Source organism: Musca domestica, unplaced genomic scaffold, assembly GCF_030504385.1.
Source record: "Musca domestica strain aabys unplaced genomic scaffold, Musca_domestica.polishedcontigs.V.1.1 181, whole genome shotgun sequence".
NCBI classification, from domain to species: Eukaryota; Metazoa; Arthropoda; class Insecta; order Diptera; family Muscidae; genus Musca; species Musca domestica.
This window is the reverse complement of record NW_026712240.1, coordinates 73,455-93,133: the sequence shown is the minus strand read 5'-3', so window position 1 is coordinate 93,133 and position 19,679 is coordinate 73,455. Positions and strand designations below refer to the sequence as shown.

Below are 19,679 nucleotides of genomic sequence, written 5' to 3'. Positions count from 1 at the left end.
GACCTAGCACTGATGAAAATATTAGGATTTGCAAAGTTTGAGTAAAATCGGAGTATCCTTCCACTTTCTGTGCAAAAAATATATTTATTGAAAAATTTAGACCTTTTGTGGAGGAGGTACCAGAAGGAGTGAACCGATATTGACCATCTCCGAATTGGATCAAAGTTTGACAATAATGTTACGATATACCAAGTTTGGACAAAATCGAACACTTCGAGAGTTATCGTGCGCACCAGCCAGCCAGACAGACGGACGGACGGACGGACATCGCTAAATTGACGCCAAATGTCTTGAAACGGATTTGGTCCAAAGAGACCTATGGTCTAAAACCGTTATGTCGATGAGATACTTTGTTGGCGTATCAAATGATATATACCCTCTTTAGCCAAAAGAATGAGGGAACAAAATTTAGGAGACTACTTAAACAGAAAGAATTTTTTTTCTGAAAAAAATTAAGGAATTAAGGAATTATCGTGGATATATAACGGAAAAAATAAAATAGGTTTTTGAAGAATTTTTTGATAAAGATTTCTTGGCCCACTAAGAATATTCTCGACAAAAAAGGGTTTGGAATTTTTGAAAGTACTGATCGAAATATATATCATTGTGCCCTGCTGTGCGAATGATTAATTGCCAAAGGCAGAGGCATTCTGGCGTATGATTAATTTAACAACTAACAATTGCTCATACCGCCTAACGTTCTCTTTGAAATCTAAAACATTTTTAAATGCCATTTCTCGTTTTAAATATAAAAAATAAATTTACTCCTTTTTCCAACTCTTTTTTAGACTTTATTGTAATTTCTGTTATTTTGAGATTTTGAAATTTGCATGTGAAATAATTATGGGTTGCATTTGTCACGTGATTCCTTTTTTTGCATCAAATGCTAGTGAAAATAACACAGCACCTGTTGTTAATTTTAATTTGAAACCCCAAATTACTTGACCTACAATCTATGTCAGGTTATTTATACACGTTAACGATGTTTGTGTTTTTAAATGTAAAAATAATAATAACAAGTAAATAAGCAGCTAAGTTTTGCCGGACCGAACTCTAAATACCCTCCGCCATTTTGAAGAAGCTTGACAATTTTCAAAAAAAAAAAAAAAAAACCGTGGACAACAACCTTTCAAATGAAACCTCTTATATGGGGAATATACGAAGACGTGGTCAATATAAGTAATTTTTTGTCATAGGCTGAATTACCGATTCCGGAATTTGAAACAATTCCGGTTAATAACCACCGCTACAATCATGAAAACACCGAAAATCGGAAGGTATCCTTATATGGGGCCTATAAGAGGACGTGGACCTGCTTATGAAATTTTTTTGTCATAGGCTATAGTACCTATTAGGAACTTTAAATACGAAATTTAAAACAAACAATTTTAGTACAAATTAATAAAAATTAAATTTATAAAAATACCGAATTTTATGGGGGCTATACGACAACGTGGACCGACATGACTCATTTAGGAACTAAGCCTACTTACTGTCAAAATACACATGTGTGCAAAATTTTAGCCTTCTATCTCAACTCCTTCAAAAGATAGCCTGATTACAAGAGTTAGAGAGACGTCGCAAATCGACTTAGAATTTTACGCCGATCAAGAATAAATATACTTTGTTGGGTTTGATATGGGAAACGGAATGACAAAGTTAATATTACCTCCATAGAATGGTGGAAATTGGGCAGGACAAGTTTGCAGATGTATGGCCTCCGTAGCCATATCGTATATATCATTTGATACGACCAAAACGTACCTCATCGAAATTACAGTCTTAGATCCTAGGCTTCTTTAAACCAACTCCGTTTCAGGACATTTGTAGTCGATCTAGTGGTGTCTGTTTGTTTGATATACGATTTGGCTCAAACCTGATATATCGTAATATTTGTATCAAACATAGATCGAGTTCGGAGATGGGTAATATAGGTGCACCCCTTCTGGTACCTCCCCCACAAAAGTCTAACATTTTCAGAGAAAATATTTTACCTCATTGGAAGAGAAAGGAGCATTCGGTTTCGTTCAAATTTTGTAAATCCTAATATTTTTATCAGTGCTAGGTCAGGTGTGAAAATGGGCAATGTAGGCTCACTCCATCAAGTACCTCCCCCACAAAGGGTCAGATTTTGTGAATAAGCCCAACTCTCATAAAATGTGAAATAAGAGTCGTATTGTCTTCAAATCTCCCATATCCCAATATTTCTTTCAACACATGATCTGGCGTGAAAGTGGGACATATCGACTCCTTTTGGTACCTGCCTCACAAAGGAGTGGGGGGAGGGGGTCATCATATTGAATAACTATAAAGTTCATAAAACGCGAAATGAGCATCCAATTACTTTTAAACTCGGCACATCGCAATATTTCTTTCACTCTGGGATCTAGTGTGAAGGTGGGATATATCGGCCCACTCCTTATGGTACCTCCCCCCAAGGGGACCAACATTTTGATTAACTATGAAGTCCATAAAACGCGAAATTAACATCGGATTACATTTAAACTCCGCACGTCCCAATAATTCTATCAACACATGATCTGATGTGAAGGTAATAGATATCGGTTCCACCTATCTGGTACCTCCCCCACAAAGGGTCAACACTTTAAATAACTATGAAGCTCATAAAAGGCGAAATCAGCAGTTTAAACTTTCTGAACTTCACACATCCTAACACAGGATATGTTGTGAAGATGGTGTATATCGGTCCATTCTTTATGGTACCTCCCCCACAAAGGGAAGATAAACCCTTATAAAATATGAAAAAAGCGTCTGATTATCTTCAAATTTCACATATCCATATATTTCTGTCAACATAAGATCTGGTGTGAAGATGAAAGATCTTGGCACACTCCATCTTGTATCTCCCTTACAGAAGGGTTTAAAATTTTGAAAAACTATATCTCTAATAAAATGCGAATAAGCATCCGATTCCCTTCAAATTTCCCACATCCCAATATTTCCACTAACATAAGATCTGGTCTGAAGTTGTGATATATCGGTCCACTCCTTATGATACCTCCCCCACAATGGGGTTAGAATTTTTAATAACCATGAAGCTGCTCATAAAACTCGAAGTGAGCATTCGACCACTTTCAAACTTGGCACATCCCAATAATTCTACAGGGTGAGATGAACAAAACTGCAACCAAATTCAGACTGCTGTCATTTCTAAGCCACTCGTGCGATAGCTGTTAAAATTATTCGAAAACATTTTGGAGAGAATTTTCCAGAAAAAAGTTATTCGTGATGGAATTCAAGCGTGATAGTGTGATTTCTTTTTATTTGGCTGGAGAACCACTAGTGGCTATCGTCAGAGCACTACAGCATTTAAATGTGAACAAATCTTTTTTGTCTCGTACCATCGCTCGTTACCGTGATACTGGTAGCGTAGCCAGAAGCGACTTCAAGGAAGTAGACGGAAGAAAACAGCAACATCAGCAGAAATGGTTCGAAAAGTGGCCGAAAAATGGCTCGTGAGCTGAACATATCACAATATTCCGCTCGGCAAATATTGAAAAATGATTACTCCGAGCTCATTTTTCAATATTTGCCGACTGGAATATTGCGATATGTTCAGCTCACGAGCCATTTTTCGGCCACCGCGGCCATTGAAATTCCAAAAAGTGCAAAAACTTACACCGCAACAGAAAGAAAATAAACTCAAAAGAACTTAAGAGTTGCTTTGCTTGGCCGAAAGTGGTGAACAACCAATTTTGGTCTCCGTCTCCGATGAGAAAACATTCGTGGTCCAGCAGTTTGTAAACAAACAAAATGATCGTGTTTACTTGCCAAAGAAGTCAGCTGAAAATGTGCACCTTCGGTTGGCCACCAGGACTCAAGCGCCGGGAATGGTGATGGTGTGGGCCGCCATAACAGCCGATGGTGGCTCTCGGCTCGTATTAATCGACCGAATATTATCGCGAAAATATTCTGGAGGGTGTTTTGAAACCTTAGGCGCACGAACATTTTGGCCGCAGACCTTGAACATTCCAACAGGACTCAGCACCATCGCACTTAGCCCGCGCCACCCAAGAATGCTTACAAAATGAGGTTCCTCGCTTCATTTCCAGCGCACAATGGCCAACAACATCTGTAGGCCATCATAACAACCGATGGTCGCTCTCCACTCATATTAATCGACCTTGGCATCAGAATAAATGCCGAATATTATAGCGAAAATATTCTGGAGGGTGTTTTGAAGCCTTGGGCACGTAAACATTATGGCCACAGACCTTGGACATTCCAACAGGACTCAGCACCATCGCACTCAGCACGCGCCACCAAAGAAGGGTTACAAAATGGGGTTTCTCGCTTCATTTCCAGTCACACAATGGCCACCAAAATCTTCGGATATCAATCCGTGGGGCTTTTGTGTCTGGAGTATTTTGGAAAGCAAGGTTGGCACTGAAAAATATTAAAGTACCGATCACCTCAAGCAAGCGCTTCGCCGGGAATGGGCCAAAATACCGCAGAGCAAAATTTGGGCAGTGTGTGACGGTTTCATTGACCGCTTAAAGGCCATAATTCGTGCCAAAGGTGATCAATTCGAACAAATCTAAATTTATTATAAAATTTTATGCTATTTCCGACATTTGTTGCTTTTGACCCTTTTTGTGGGATGTACCAGAAGAAGTGGACCGATATATTCCATCTTTCAAATAGACCTTGGATTAATTTCCGAAATTTTTTGGTTTCCTTTAAAAAAAAAAATTAAAAAATGTTAAAATTATGGCGTTTGACTTTGTTGCAGTTTTTTATATATCACCCTGTATACTGCTCTCCACCACTGACTCTTGTAAAAAATTTCAGAATTCTAGCTCCGTCCGTTTGTCCAATACATTTTAAGTACATTTTAGTACTTTTCGTACCCTCGAAGTATGATCTACCAAAAACTCAAAATTCAGTTGTTTTGTCTGGGCGTTGATTCTCGGTCGTTCGGTCGGTCGGTCAGTCAGTTATTTCACTACTCTTGTATACACATATATGGATTAATTGTTTATTTATTATTTAATTTTTTTTATTAATTATTTATTTAATATTTTTTAAATTATTGTTTATTTTATCTTTATTATTATTTCCTCTCATTATTTTTCTTTCATTATTTATTTAATTATTTTATTTTTTTTTTGTTTTGGGCCATTTTCAATTCACTGTAAAAATCATTGACGCTTGCTAGCCGCCACAACTAACGCCAGGTGCATCATAACAAAAAACAGAATCATATTTTTACAACAATAGCAACAGCAACAACAAAAACACTTTGTATATTCAAACAACAACAAGAAAAAAAGGAAAACATCAACATTTGGTTGCGTTGTGTGTGAGGTTCGGCTGATATGGGCGAAAATTTACAGATATCTACAGGCAGAACAACAAACAGACAGAGATGAGGGGAAAGATGGACGGACAGACATTTGGACATACAATTTGTTGCCAGACATGCTTGAATTATGTAGAAAAGGCAACAAAAACAAACACTTGCTGTTATTGTTATTTAATTATAACAGCAAACTGCATGCCGCCACTCAAACACACTCACACACACAATGAGAAATGCAAAACGAATTGGGAGGGTAGTGAGTGAGAGAGAGAGGGAGAGTTAGAGAGGCGAGGATTATTCACGATCCATGGTGAAAGAATTAAAGTTCGATTATGAATGGCAAACGAATTGGCTTGGCTGGCGGTCGTGGGTGGATAGGTGGTGGTTGTGATATGTGTGTGTGTGTGCCTGTGTGTTTGGATAGACACAACTTGTTGTTCTGGTTATTGTTATTGTTGTTGCTGCTGCTGTTGTTGTTAGTTTTGTATTATGGATTGCCACTTCAATGGAATTCAATTTTTCCTATAATTAATTGTTTTAACATTGTTCGTTAAACGTTAATTAAATGAGTGAGCGAGCGAGTGAGTGTTCATGTGTGTGTGTCAGCACACGTTTGCTCAATGTTTGCACAGGTACATATTGGGGGATTTTGAATATCATTGATTAATTGAAAATTTATATTGAAGAAATTTTTGTTGTTTTTTTTGTGATTTTTTTAAAGGGGATTTCTGCGAGAGATGTGTAAAGTACGTGGTGTCGTATGAACAATGTTGTTATTACTACGTTAATCATACGCCCACGTGTCATACATAATTGGAAATATTCATCATTCGTCAGAATGTGCTTTAATATGAACATTTAGTTTTTTTTTTTTTTTTTTTTTTGCAAAAACAAGAAAAAAAAAAAACAAGTAAGCAATGGCTATAGCCGTGCGGGGCCGACCATGTAATACCCTACAACACTACAATATGTTAGAAGCACCTTTATGTCCAAATCCATTTTGGAAGACTTCGCTTTTGAAACAAATTTGTCAAAATCGGTCCAGTCATTTTTGAGATATAAGCATTCTAGCTAACATCCCCTTCCTTTGTATTCCCATTGTATATATTTCGCTATATATATCCGATATCGTTCTCCACTAATAAACAAACGTTGTTTTTATAAAAACAACAAAAAAAGGGATAATGCCTGACCATTTTGCAACAACAAAATACTACGGTATCCCGAACAAACAAGCCACACTGTTCTATCCGATATATTTACTATCGGCATCCACGTAACGGTCAGAATTGACCTGTTCGTCTATCTGTGATTTCATCGGGATTAAAAATATTCGTGGTTTAATAGAAAATTAGATTTTTATTTAACACGAATGTTATGGTATATTTCACCCACTGAATATTACCCGATGACCATCAAAATTGGAAAGCTTCTGCCCAGCCCATAGCTCTAGCCCCATGCTAACTTTCGCTTCGATTGGTCTATAATTGCGACCTCTGGAGCAACTGAAAAATCAGGAAATTTTTCAGTTTTTATTCCATTTCAACCCCTAAACATTATGCGATCATCTCCAAAAACAATAGGCTTCTATTCTGACCATAACCCCACCTCCATTCTAAATTTCGTGAAGATTGCGCCATAATTGCGACCTGTAGAGTGATTACAAATTAACATGGACTGACAGACAGAGGTATACCCTCAGCCAATGTTCTATTATTCAAATATACTCTGACTTCTGTTATGATTATTCAAATTCTTGACCCTCTATGGAGTAGGCTCCGAAGTTATGGGCCAATATTGTCCATATCGTATCGGACCTAAATAAATATGATATAAATATTGCGACGTGACAGGATTGGACTATATCGAATACTTTCTTCACTTCATATTAGATCTGTGATAATTTTTAGAAAATCTTCAAATGTGCATGAGGTACCAGATATAGTCGACAGAAGAATTACATTTTTATACTTCATCTAATACAGACAAAAATATTGGTATGGGCAAAATTACGCGAAAATCGAACAATTTTATGCGAAAACATAAATTCCAAATTCATCTCAGGCTTCTGGTTGAGGTAACATATTTAGATATTGCAAGTAAACTAAAGAATCGCTGACTTGTTTCGCAAGTCATGACAGATAGAAGTATTTGAAATTGTGACCCGTTGTAGGGTAGGTACCAGAAGGGGTTCGCAGATATATATATTATCTTCACAACAGATCATGCGTTTGCAAAAATGTTTGTGTGTGTGTGTGAAATTTGAAGAGAGTAGGATCCTTTTTTCCGTTTTCTTTGAGCGTTTTGTTTTTCAAAACCTTGAACCCTATGTGGGCAGGTAGCAAAATACTTGATCCGATTTCTACCATCTTTATAACAGATCTTGTGTTGATGGAAATATTAATATGTACCAAGTCTGAATGGAATCGAAAGTTCATTTATCATTTTTTTTTTTGAACTTCATTGATATTTAAAATTTTGAGCGTTTGTGCGGGAGGTACAAGAAGGAGTGGACAGATATATTCCGTCTTACTACCAGATCTTGGTTCATAAAAATAGTAGGATGTGTGAAATTTGAGTTATAATTATTGGAGTTATAATTATTCAAAATTTTGACCATTTGTGGGGGAGGTACTTGATGGAGTGGGCCGATATTGTCCATTTTCACCCCTGACCTAGCACTCACGCAAACATTAGGATTTGAAAAGTTGGAGCAAAATCGAATTATCCTTTCTCTTTCTGTGCAAAAAATATATATTTTTTTTTTGGAAATTTCGACCTTTTATGTAGGAGGTACCAGAATGAGTGGACCGATATATCCTATCTTCTCACCAGACCTAGGGTCAATATGAATATTGGGATGTGTGAAATTTGAAGACAATCGGATCACATCACATTTTATAAGAGTTATAATTAATCAAAATTTTGACAATTTGTGGGGGAGGTACTTAATGGAGTGGGCCGATATTGTCCATTTTCACCCCTGACCTAGCACTCACGCAAATATTAGGATTTGCAAAGTTGGAGCAAAATCTTATGATCGTTTCTCTTTCTGTTGGAGCAAAATCGGATTATCCTTTCTCTTTCTGTGCAAAAATATATTTTTTTTGGAAATTTCGACCTTTTGTGGCAGAATTGGACCGATACATTCCATCTTCACACCAGAACTTGGGTTAATAAAAATATCGTGATGTATGCAATTTTAAGACAATCGGACACTTACATCACATTTTATAAGAGTTGTAATTATTCAAAATGTTGACCATTTGTGGGGGAGCTACTTGATGAGTGGAACGATATTGTCCATTCTCACACCTGACTTAGCAAATATTTAGATTTGCAAAGTTGCAGCACAATCGGATTTCTCTTTCTGTGCCAAAAATATATTTTTTGGTAATTTCGACCTTTTGTAGGTTAGGTATCAGAAGGAGTGGACCGATATTGCCCATCTCCCAACTCGATCTAAGTTTGACAAAAATATTACGAAAGAGGCCTAGGGTCTAAAACCGTTATTTCGACTAGGCACGTTTTGACCGTATCAAATTGTATATACCCTCTGTAGCCGTACGACTAGGGTATAAAAATTGTCGAAAACGCATTATTAGATGTGTAATACGTCCATATATGACAAATCCCTCCATATATGATTATAGAACATTTTTTCACACTGACCCAAACCAAATTTTACGATGTGGCACCTTTGAACTATTTTTTGGTGGCTTTTTAAAATTTTTTTAAGGACCTCTGATAGAGTACAATATAAGGACCTCTGAGAGGAAACTTTGGATTTTTTTATATACATATATATGCATTCCAATCTTGTTTCTCATAATATATATACACTAAAAATATCAGGATTCAATGAGTTTTAAACATTACGAAGATTAGGTTGGTCAATTTTTTTAACACCAAAGGGGTCTTTAGCATGTCAAAATATCCTACAAATTTATTGGTCATAAAATTCTACTATGGGTCAAAGGTCTAAATCATTCCCAAACACCAGGAATTCATACATATTAAGGCCGTACCTTATATGAGCTTATGTAAAACGTTTTTCCAAAAAGCGACATGGGAAGGAATATTCAAGATCAAATTATATTATGAGTCTCTGAACAAAAGAAATTTGTTAACTTAGTATATACGTGAAAAAAATATCATCAAAATATTTTATAAAAAAAAAAAAAAAACATTTATTCTTGACTAATTTTTACAAATCAAAGACCTGAACATCCTTCTGAGGAGAATTTAGAATCTTCTCATAAAAGAATTGTCTTTTTTGCCAACTTAAATGTTGTTTTATGTAGACTTTGTTATTGCGGTTGGATAATTCAAAATTTAATTCAGAATTTTCTTTCCCAAAGCATTACACGTTGTTAAAAAATTCCATTTGGTACCCACAAGTATGAGCGATTTTCTTTAATTTCAACATTAATCATACGTTCAAGTGTCAAGCAATTAACATTAATCATACGCACAGTAACTTCAGAGAAAGGGAGAGAGAGAGAGAGAGAGAGCGTGAGAGGTGAAGAGAGATATTTACTTTGCATTTTCAAATTTATTTATGAATTTCGATAAGAATAACACAACGGAGGACCAATACCAAATAATATAAATATAATCGAACAGGGTTGGGAAATTCGTATCTACAAAAAATGTACTAAGGAAGCATTTGTAAGTTATGAGACAGACAAAAAGTCTTATAGTAATTTATTGTTAAGGTCTCTGTGGGTTCCATTTTTTTCGAATGGTTTATTATAAATCGATTTAAAAATGTAATATGATTTATAACTTCCCATCCCTGGTCTGGTTGTCGTACCAACTCTGTTATAAACATTTCTTGTTGTTGTTGTAATTCTCAAGGTCATTTCATCGTTGTGACTTAAGTGAGTAAATGAATGAGTATCCCTTTGGAAATAACGTGACCAAAATGATGAGGAAGGTCGGTTGTCAGTTAGTTAATGGTGTTGCTGACGATGATGATGATGATGACGAGGATGTTGGTGACCATCCTTGTGGCCCAAAATGTGCTGATTGTTGTTGAGTTCAAGTCCGGTTCTTTCTGTGTGTGTGTGTATGTATGTGCCAGTCATTCTGTTACTCTTTGGATGAATAATTTCCTAGCTTGGCGGAAAGCCACAAATTACCACATACTCATATGTGTGTGTGCCTCTATATGTAGGTTCCACTACAACAATAATAACAACCACGACCACCGCAATAACAACCACAACGTTAAAGACTAAAATGCTAATAAAAATAACAATTGTGGGATTCTTTTAATATTCTTCAGTTGTTGGCTGCCACGATGCTGAGTTAATTGAAATTTAATGAGAAACTAGCAAATGGAAGAAGAAGAAGAATAAATCTTTTGGATAAATAAAATCAATGCTCTCAGTACCATGCAGAGAGGAGGCTTAACGTGCCGGCATGCTGGGCCAGAAGTTGAAATTTACAAACTCTAATACAAAGAAACCAATCAATTTCTAGTAGAGTCAAGAATTTTGCCAAGAGGCTCTAAAAGTAATTTTGAGACCAAAAAAAAAAAAAAAAAAAAAAAAAAAAAAAAACACCAAAGAAAAAAATCCCCCCAAAGAATTCATGGAATTCAATGAGTGATTAAAACAAAACCAAAGATAAAAACGGAACACCAAAGATAAAATAAAAAAAATATTTTTAAAATAAAAAAGAAAAAAAAACCCAAAGAAAATTTTCAATAAATAAATAAATAACTAAAAAAATCCAAAGAAACTATGAAAAAAGTAAAGAAAAACACCAAATAAATTTAAAAAATAAAAAAAATTAATAAAAAAAATCCAAAGAAATTTTGAAAAAAAGTAAAGAAAAACACCAAATAAATTTATAAAAAAAATTAAAAAGAAAAAAAAATTCCAAAGAAAATTTCAAATTTTCAAAAAGAAAAAAAAAATAAAAAAACTCCAAAGAAATTTTGAAAAAAAACACACCAAAGAAATTAGAATAAAAAACACACCAAAGAAATTAGAAAAAAAACACACACCAAAGAAATTAGAAAAAAAAAAAACAAAAATTCCAAAGCCACCAAAAATTAAATTTTCAAGTTTTCAAACAAATTTTCAAAAATTATTTTTTATTTTTAAAATAAAATAAAAAAATCCGAAGAAAATTTATTTTTTATTTTTAAAATAGAATAAAAAAATTCCAAAGCAAATTTATTTTTCATTTTTAAAATAAAATAAAAAAAATCCGAAGAAAATTCTCAATACCAATTTAAAAAAAAAAAAAAAACCAAATAAATTTTGAAAAAAAAAAACACCCAAAAGTTAGAAAAAATAAACAAAAATACCAAAGGCACCAAAAATTAAAAATAAATAAATTTTCAAGTTTTCGAACAAATTTTCAAAAATTATTTTTTATTTTTAAAATAAAATAAAAAAAACTCCAAAGAAATTAGAAAAGAAAAAACAAAAATACCAAAGCCATAAAAAAATTAAAAAAACAAAAATAAAAAAATAAATTTTCAAGTTTTCGAACAAATTTTCAAAAATCAAAAAAACAACAACAACAAAAATTAAATTAAAAAAAAATAAATAAAATAATCTAAAAAAATTAACCCAACAAACACCCAATTAAAAAAAATCACCAAAGAAAATTTTTATTTCAAAGTTTAAAAAAAAATAAAAAAACCAAAAAAATTTTTTTTTCAAAAATTAAAAAAAAAAAAAACAAAAATAAATAAAAACCCCCCAACAAAACAAAATCAAAGAACCGTCCACAATGAAAAGTGTTAAGAATTTTTTCGTTGAACGTCTAAGTAGCATCGATCATTCCGGCAATGATCCGTCATTGGCCAACAACAAAGAAAAAGATAAACAGCAAAAACAAACCGACGAAACATCAACGGGTACCTCGGTATCGGGTGGTGATGGTGATGAATCACCCGTCAAATACACCGATGATTATGGCAATTCCTCAACTCCTCAAACCCAAACGCCCAATACGGCTCCAGCCAGTGTTCCGGCTGAAAAGTCGTTTATATCGGCCTTTGATTTTACCACCACCACCAACAACTCGAACACCAACTCAACTCCGACGACGGTCACCACGCCCACGGCAAACAATAAACCCATTAAAAATCGTCGAAAAATCTCTCTACCCTGGGGCCGTCAGAGTAGTGTGGCCAAAAATTTGGGCCTGTCGCGGCAACACACCATCGACACACCGAACTCGTTTCGTTTGTTTTCGCGTCAGTCCAGTAAACAAATAAAGGTTTGAAAAATAAACAAAAGATTCGATTCCACAGTTTTCCATTTTTTTTTTAAATTAGATTTAAGTTGATGTTATATAATGAGCACTTAAGAGAGTATGTATGTGCGAGTGTGTGTAATTATGTGTTATAATTAGCCAATATCCGTTGCATGGTTGGTTTTGCGGCAGATCCAATTGACGATGATATAAACACTTGGAGAATCATGCCAAGGTTTTGTATAAATGACTCAGGCTATTGCAATGATGTAATTACATTGAGAGGAAGTAGAAATCTGCAAAGGGGGAGGGGAGGGGTGGAGAGTAATTCAATTAAAAATTCTGGCTTCAAAAGTGGCTGTATTGAAATTTATTGGCTACAGTAGAATCAGTCAATCGATTTCTTAGCAAAGATCTTAAAAAAAGAAAAGAGCAGCCCCCGCTTCCCCTGGACTATCTAAGGATGGTCATTAAAATTTCTAAAAAATCCGAGAAAAATTCCTTTGAAGTCGGAAGACAATAGAAGAGCTGCAACAGAGTCATGATTGGAACGTGTTGGCTACAGTTAATAAAATCAGTCAATATATTTTCAAAGATGTTTAAAAAAATAATAGGACAACACCGCCCACCTGGAGGGTCATAAATTTGAAGGTAGCGACTAGAAAAAAATGGGAAAAATTTCTTTCGAATTCTGAAGGGGATTGCGATGATGATTAAACAATCTATGCTACTATCGATTGTATCGATATTTTTTTCTCGAATCTATATCGAATAATACAATTCATATTGTATATATCCTACATTTACATATCATGTTCAAGTCATATGTAGAGTAACCTTTTCAAATTTTTATAGCATACCTTTAGGAGTTCTCCACATTTTTTAAACTAAAAGGAAACGATGGCATCGATATTTTTCATCCAGAACATTTAACTAGATTCGTCGATCCAAATATATATACTGTTACAATAAAAATCATAATTTAACCAGTAAGGAAGTCAAAAGTCGGTCGGGGTCGACTATATGATACCCATCAACTCTATACATATTTAGAAGAGCTCCGATAACAAAAAGATTTATTTGAAGTAGATCGTACCACCTATCAATATTTGGTTTTAGAGCAGTTATAATTTAGTTTCAGAGGGAACTAATATTTGGGAGGCATATCCAATACTGAACCGATTTCCACTAAATCGGACGGATTTTTAAATCTTTTTTATTTTTTATACCAAATAACATACATATATAGAGTGCAGAATATCACTTCGAGAAGGATTATATTAAAAATTATGTATCGTAGCCGAGTTCCGCCAAATGGAAACGTACGTCCCGAAATTCACTCCATTTGGTCTGATATTAGCCATTATTTGCACAATAAACCTGAAATAGGATTAAGGATTTATATCCAAATCCTAGCCGTTCTCGATAAAAATTTGCAAAGGTATTTCCGAGCTCTTTAAGACATTTGGTAAATATCATTGTTTTCAAACGCATATTACGAACATGAACAGATTTTCTCTGAATTCGATGTACTTGCTTCTAGACTGAATTCGGTCGGATATACACATATTCATGTCATTTGGTCCGACATTGGCTATTTGGTGCACAATATTTGGTGGAATTCATATTACGCTTGTGAGGGACTTGAAACCCCAAAGCGGATAAAACATGTATATGGGAGCTAAAGCTATATCTGAACCGATTTACATCAAATTTGAAGTACTGGTTTCTAGAATGAATTCAGTCCATTTGGCTCATATTAGCCATTTGGTGCACAATAAAGCTGATATCGGATAAATATATATGAGAGCTATATCCTAATCTGAATAGCTAAACAGAATGGCTTTTCTCCAAATTTGATGTACTAGCTTCTAGACTGAATTCGGTGGGATGTACCAAAATTCAGGTCATTTGGACTTATACTGGCCATTTGGTGCACAATTAACCCGAAATCGGTTGGAGATATATGGGAGCTATATCTAAATCTGATCCGATTATTACAAAATTTCAATAGGGTTCGTCCCTGTGCCAAACAAATATTTTTTGGAAAATTTCAGCTCAATCGGATAATAAATGGGACCTGCAGCTTCCTTCTCCACGTTACAAACAAATGCACAAAGACATAATACCCTTTTCCAGATTCCAAGATATCTATTAGTGTCCGGAAATATGTGCAATAGGGATAAATGTCTATTTTGATTTAAAAAAAAGCCCACAAGTAGAGTCAGAAGCTAAAAATCAACGAGACTACTCGAAAGTATCGAGAATTTCCTTCTCAAACTAATATTTGATAGAATATTTTTAGGCGTTCCCAATATCAAATTTCTACATTCTAGCTCCATCCCTTCACCCAATTCAAAATTTAGTAACATTTAGTACTTTTAGTATAATTTTAGTACTCATTTGTAAAACCGCTCCATATCTCAATCCAAGACACAAACGGTCATCGCAATCTAAAATTTCACGGTTTCAGCTCCATCCCTTCACCCAATACCTTTGGAACAACTATAGTACGCATTTCCAAACCCACCTCCAAATCTCAACCACAGATACTAACAGTGACATCTGTATCGAATTTCATGATCTCCGATTTATTCCTTCAATCAATACCAAATTTAGTAACGTTTAGTACTTTTTGTAGATATATAGTACGCATTTGCAGATCCACCTCTATATCTACATCCCAGATACCAACAGTGATCTCAACATCAAATTTGTGATTTCAGCTCTATCCCTTTACCCAATATCAAATTTGGTACCATTTAGTACTTTTCGTATAGTTGTAGTACCATTTGTAAAACCGTTCCATATCTCAATACCAAACACCAACAGACACCTCAGTGTCAAATTTTAAGGATTCCAGCCCTATCCATTCATCCAATATCAAATTTAGTACCATTTAGTCCTTTTCGTACATTATAGAAAACATTTCCGGACCATCTCCATATGTCTAGGCTACACATGAAAAGCGACCCTTATACTAAATTTCGGAATTTAAGCACTGTCTGTTCACCCAATACCAAATTGTTGCAAATATAGTACTATTTAGTACTTTTCGTGCAATTGCACACACCTACCAACAACGGGGTGCCCAATACAAAATTCCAGCTTCATCTGTTCACCCTCAAACTTAGTACCATTTAGTATAGGTCGAACGCACATTTCCAAAACCACCTTCCATAGGAGACCCATAAGAGATCTTCCAATTATAGAAGAACCCTGGAGGGCTCATTTTCATATATTGAAAAAATTATTGGGAGCGCCTAAAAGTATGCTATAAAAATGCTAAACATGAAATGATAAAGTCACTACTCTAAACTTTCCTTTAAAGAAGAAATTTTGTTTATTCAGCCTCATCCAGCGGAAAGCTGAAATTGTTAACTCTAGTCTCCCATCTCAAATCCGGAACTGTTAAAAAAATTAATTACAAATTGTCCCTCCACTTATGGTCCTTTCATCCAAACCCTTCAATTTGCAAAAAAAAACAACACAAAACAAATGTCCTTCTTCTTGGCTGTCAAATTAAGTGGTGTCCTCGATTAGAATCGATTAAAGATGTTTATAACAGCAGCAGCAATAACAACAACACTAACAATGACAATAACGCCAACAAACAGCAGCTAAATTGAAGGCATGACAGCACAGAATTAAGTTGCCTGCCTGCCTGTATGCATTTGTGGATGGATATGGTCTGGTCTGGTATCCTCTGATGTGTCGATGACAACACGTGCCTCTTTCATTCGTTTTTTTTTTTTTTGTTCTCGGCTCTCAGCCGCTCATTCATTCAGCCCATACACCCACACGACTTAGCTCTTGTCTGTAAGGATAAGTGTCCGTGTCCGTATCCGTATCCGTGTCGGTCTGTCTGCCAGTGTTTGAATATATTTGTCACAGAGTTGATAAATTTCAATATCCTTTTTTATTTCAATTTTTTTTTCGAAATATTAACATGTTGACAGGTTATTGTTGCCAGCCAAGCACCCACCCAGCCATCCATCCATCCGTCCACTTGTATTTCGTTAGGAGGATATCAGTTCTTTTTATGTAAATGGATATCTTGGATATATGGCTGGCTGGCTGGCTGTGACAGTGATATATGAATATGTATATGTACACATTGGTTTGGTTATGTACAAAAATACATATATACAGGGTGAGATGAAAAAACTGCAACCAACTTCAGACTGCTGTCATTTCTAAGCCACTCGTCCGACAGCTGGTAAAATTATTCCAGTGATAGCTCATTATATTGTTAACAAGCGTACAAAACCATTTTCGTGAGAATTTTCCGGAAAAAAAGTTATGCGTGATAGAATTTAAGCGTGACAGGGTGATTTCGTTATATTTGGCTGGTAAACCACAAGTGGCTATCGTTAGAGCACTCCAGAATTTAAATTTGAAAAAATCTTTTGTGTCTCGTACCATTACGTGATACTGGTAGCGTAGTCCGACATATGTCAATGAAGTGGCCGGAAGAAAACAGCCACATCAGCAGAAATGGTAAAGAAGCGATTTGATAGAAAACCGCGTCGCAATGGCCGAAAAATGGCTCGTGAGCTGAACAAGAACTTAAACCGCACCGGAAAGAAAATAGACTCAGAAGAGTTAAAGAGTTGTTGTTGTAGCAGTAGTACATGCAACTGTTTGCGTTCTGCTAATCTGGTTCCAGCGCCAGGTTTAGAAATTCGTCCATTTTAATGGGCTGTAGCCAGAGATCTTCTGTAGTAAGTTGGGTAGGTTTGGCTATGCCATTAAAGGGTGCAGCGTATCGTGCGGGCCTGTCACGTCACGCACATCTTCATCAATTCGTGCCCTAGGCAGCTGACGTTCTTCAGCTGCAATGATTGGGGGGGGAGAGGGTAGACCCCGAGGACGGCATTCATTTTATAATTGCTAATAGCATCTGCAACTGCATCGGTATGAATGCCAATCAGACCTGCCTGATAGGCTTCTTGATCAAGAGGTTATCTCTTGTAGCGTTTCGACCTCCCTTTCTAGATCATGTATGTCCTTCCTGACACGCCTGGGTGGGGGCAGATTTATCCACCATAAGATTTGGGTTGGGATGACTCTCACGGTAACACCCAAGCAGGTCATGCAACGTTAGCATATGATTATGCTGACGTAAGGGAAGGACTTTAGCCTCCTCATGTAGATGGTTCACTGGTGTCATGGCACCAAGGCACCCTGTCGCAGTTCTCAGGGCAGCGTTCTGACAGGTCTGGATGTGCTTCCACTGCGTATCACTAGTATTCGCAGACCACACTGGAGCCGCATAGCTAAAGAGTTGCTTCGCTTGGCCGAAAATGGTGAACTGCCGAATTTGGTTTTCTCCGTCTCCGATGAGAAAACATTCGTTGTCCAGCAGCAGCAGTAAACAAACAAAATGATCGTTTTTACTTTCCCAAAGAGGTCAGCTGAAGATCTGCACCTTCGGTTAACCACCAGAACTCAAGCGCCGGCCATGGTGTGGGTGTGGGCCGCCATAACAGCCAATGGTCGCTCTCCGCTCGTATTAAAAGACCGTGACATCAAAATAAATGCCGAATATTTTCGCGAAAATATTCTGGAGGTTGTATTAAAGCCTTGGGCAGGCAAACATTTTGGCCGCAGACCTTGGATATTCCAACAGGACTTAGCACCATGGCATTCAGACCGCGCCACCCAAGAATGGTTACAAAATGAGGTTCCTCGCTTCATTTCAAGCGCCACTAAAAATCTCCGGATACCAATCCTTGGGAATATTGTGTCTGGAGTATTTTGGAAACCAAGGTTGGCACTTAAAAATACCAAAGTGCCGATCACCTCAAGCAAGCGCTTCACCGGGAATGGGCCAAAAAATCGCAGAGCAAAATTCGGGCAGCGTGTGACGGTTTCATTGGCCGTTTGAAGACCATAATTTGTGCCAAAGGTGACCAATTCGAACAAATCTAAACTTATTCTAAAATTTGATGATATTTCCGACATTTTTTTCCTTTCATTCAAAAAAAAAAATGTAAAAATTATGGCATTTGACTTTGTTGCAGTTTTTTTATCACACCCTGTACCTAAGCCACATGTGCATATGTATATGTAATTTCTATATTTATAACAATATTCAAATCAAAAAAATCTCCATATCTAATATGTTGTGCAAAAAGCAAGGAACGACATAATTCCTTTTGATGCGAATCACTGGTGCATGTGATTAAATTCTGCTTTTTCCAATAATTATTGATTTTGTTGTTTCTTTATTTTATTAATTTTATTCATTTTTCTTCTTCTTTTTCCAGATTGGTTCCCATGAAGCAACTTGGGTAACAGCCGATTACATAGCAACCGCCGGATCCAATGAACTCAGCGTTACCAAGGGCCAACAGGTGGAGATTCTCGAAGCACCCACAGCCAATGAACCCGATTTCTGTTTGGTCCGTCTCAATCCTCAATGTGATGATGCTGCGGTCCAAGAAGGTTTGGTACCCGTCTCCATACTTAAACCCCCACCCGGTTCCCACAAATCGAGCTCATCGCGCAAGGACAAGAGTGAGAGTAACAATTTGCAGGATCAAAGTAAGTGGATGGTATTTTATTTGGATTTGAAGTGAAATGTAATGTTTGTGTTTTCTTTTCCAAAAAAAAAAATCTAGCCAACAATCGAAGTAAACCAGATCCGCTGACATCATCCACCAAACGAAGAGGTCTTGGGGGGTAAGTTCTAAATTAAGAATACTAAAATCACAAACATTTAATTAAAGAGGTCCACATTAGAAAGGAAAGCCTGGTATCCTTAAAAAGTAGAGCTCCTAAAAGGTTTTAAGTGAAACGATTGTTATACCCTCCACCTTGAAGAGGAGGGTAAATTAACTTTATCATTCCGTTAGTAAAATCCATAAATATTCGTCGTAGACCCTATAAGTGTATATATTTATGATCAGCATACAATTCTAGGTCCGTCCGTCTGTCTGTTCAAATCAGGATTCAAGGCAAGGCCCACAGTCTTTGACGTAGAGTTATAAAATTTGGTAAAACAAATTGTATTGTGTGTAGGATGGTTGGCATTGAATATGAGAAATATCGGTCCACGTTTTTGTATGGCCTCCATATAACAGTACCTCCCGATATTCGGTATTTTGATGATTGCCACATTTTTCCACGG

The 19,679-nt window shown here is 36.0% G+C and overlaps 1 protein-coding gene across 1 annotated transcript in view; it reads left to right on the top strand.

The window, feature by feature from the left end:
- LOC101895850 (kalirin) overlaps window positions 1-19,679 on the top strand; it is a 137,776-nt gene that overhangs the window by 54,730 nt on the left and 63,367 nt on the right. Inside the window, 2 exon segments of the mRNA XM_059121032.1 lie at window positions 18,817-19,093; window positions 19,171-19,231. Of these exon segments, the coding sequence (XP_058977015.1) occupies window positions 18,817-19,093; window positions 19,171-19,231 (338 nt within the window).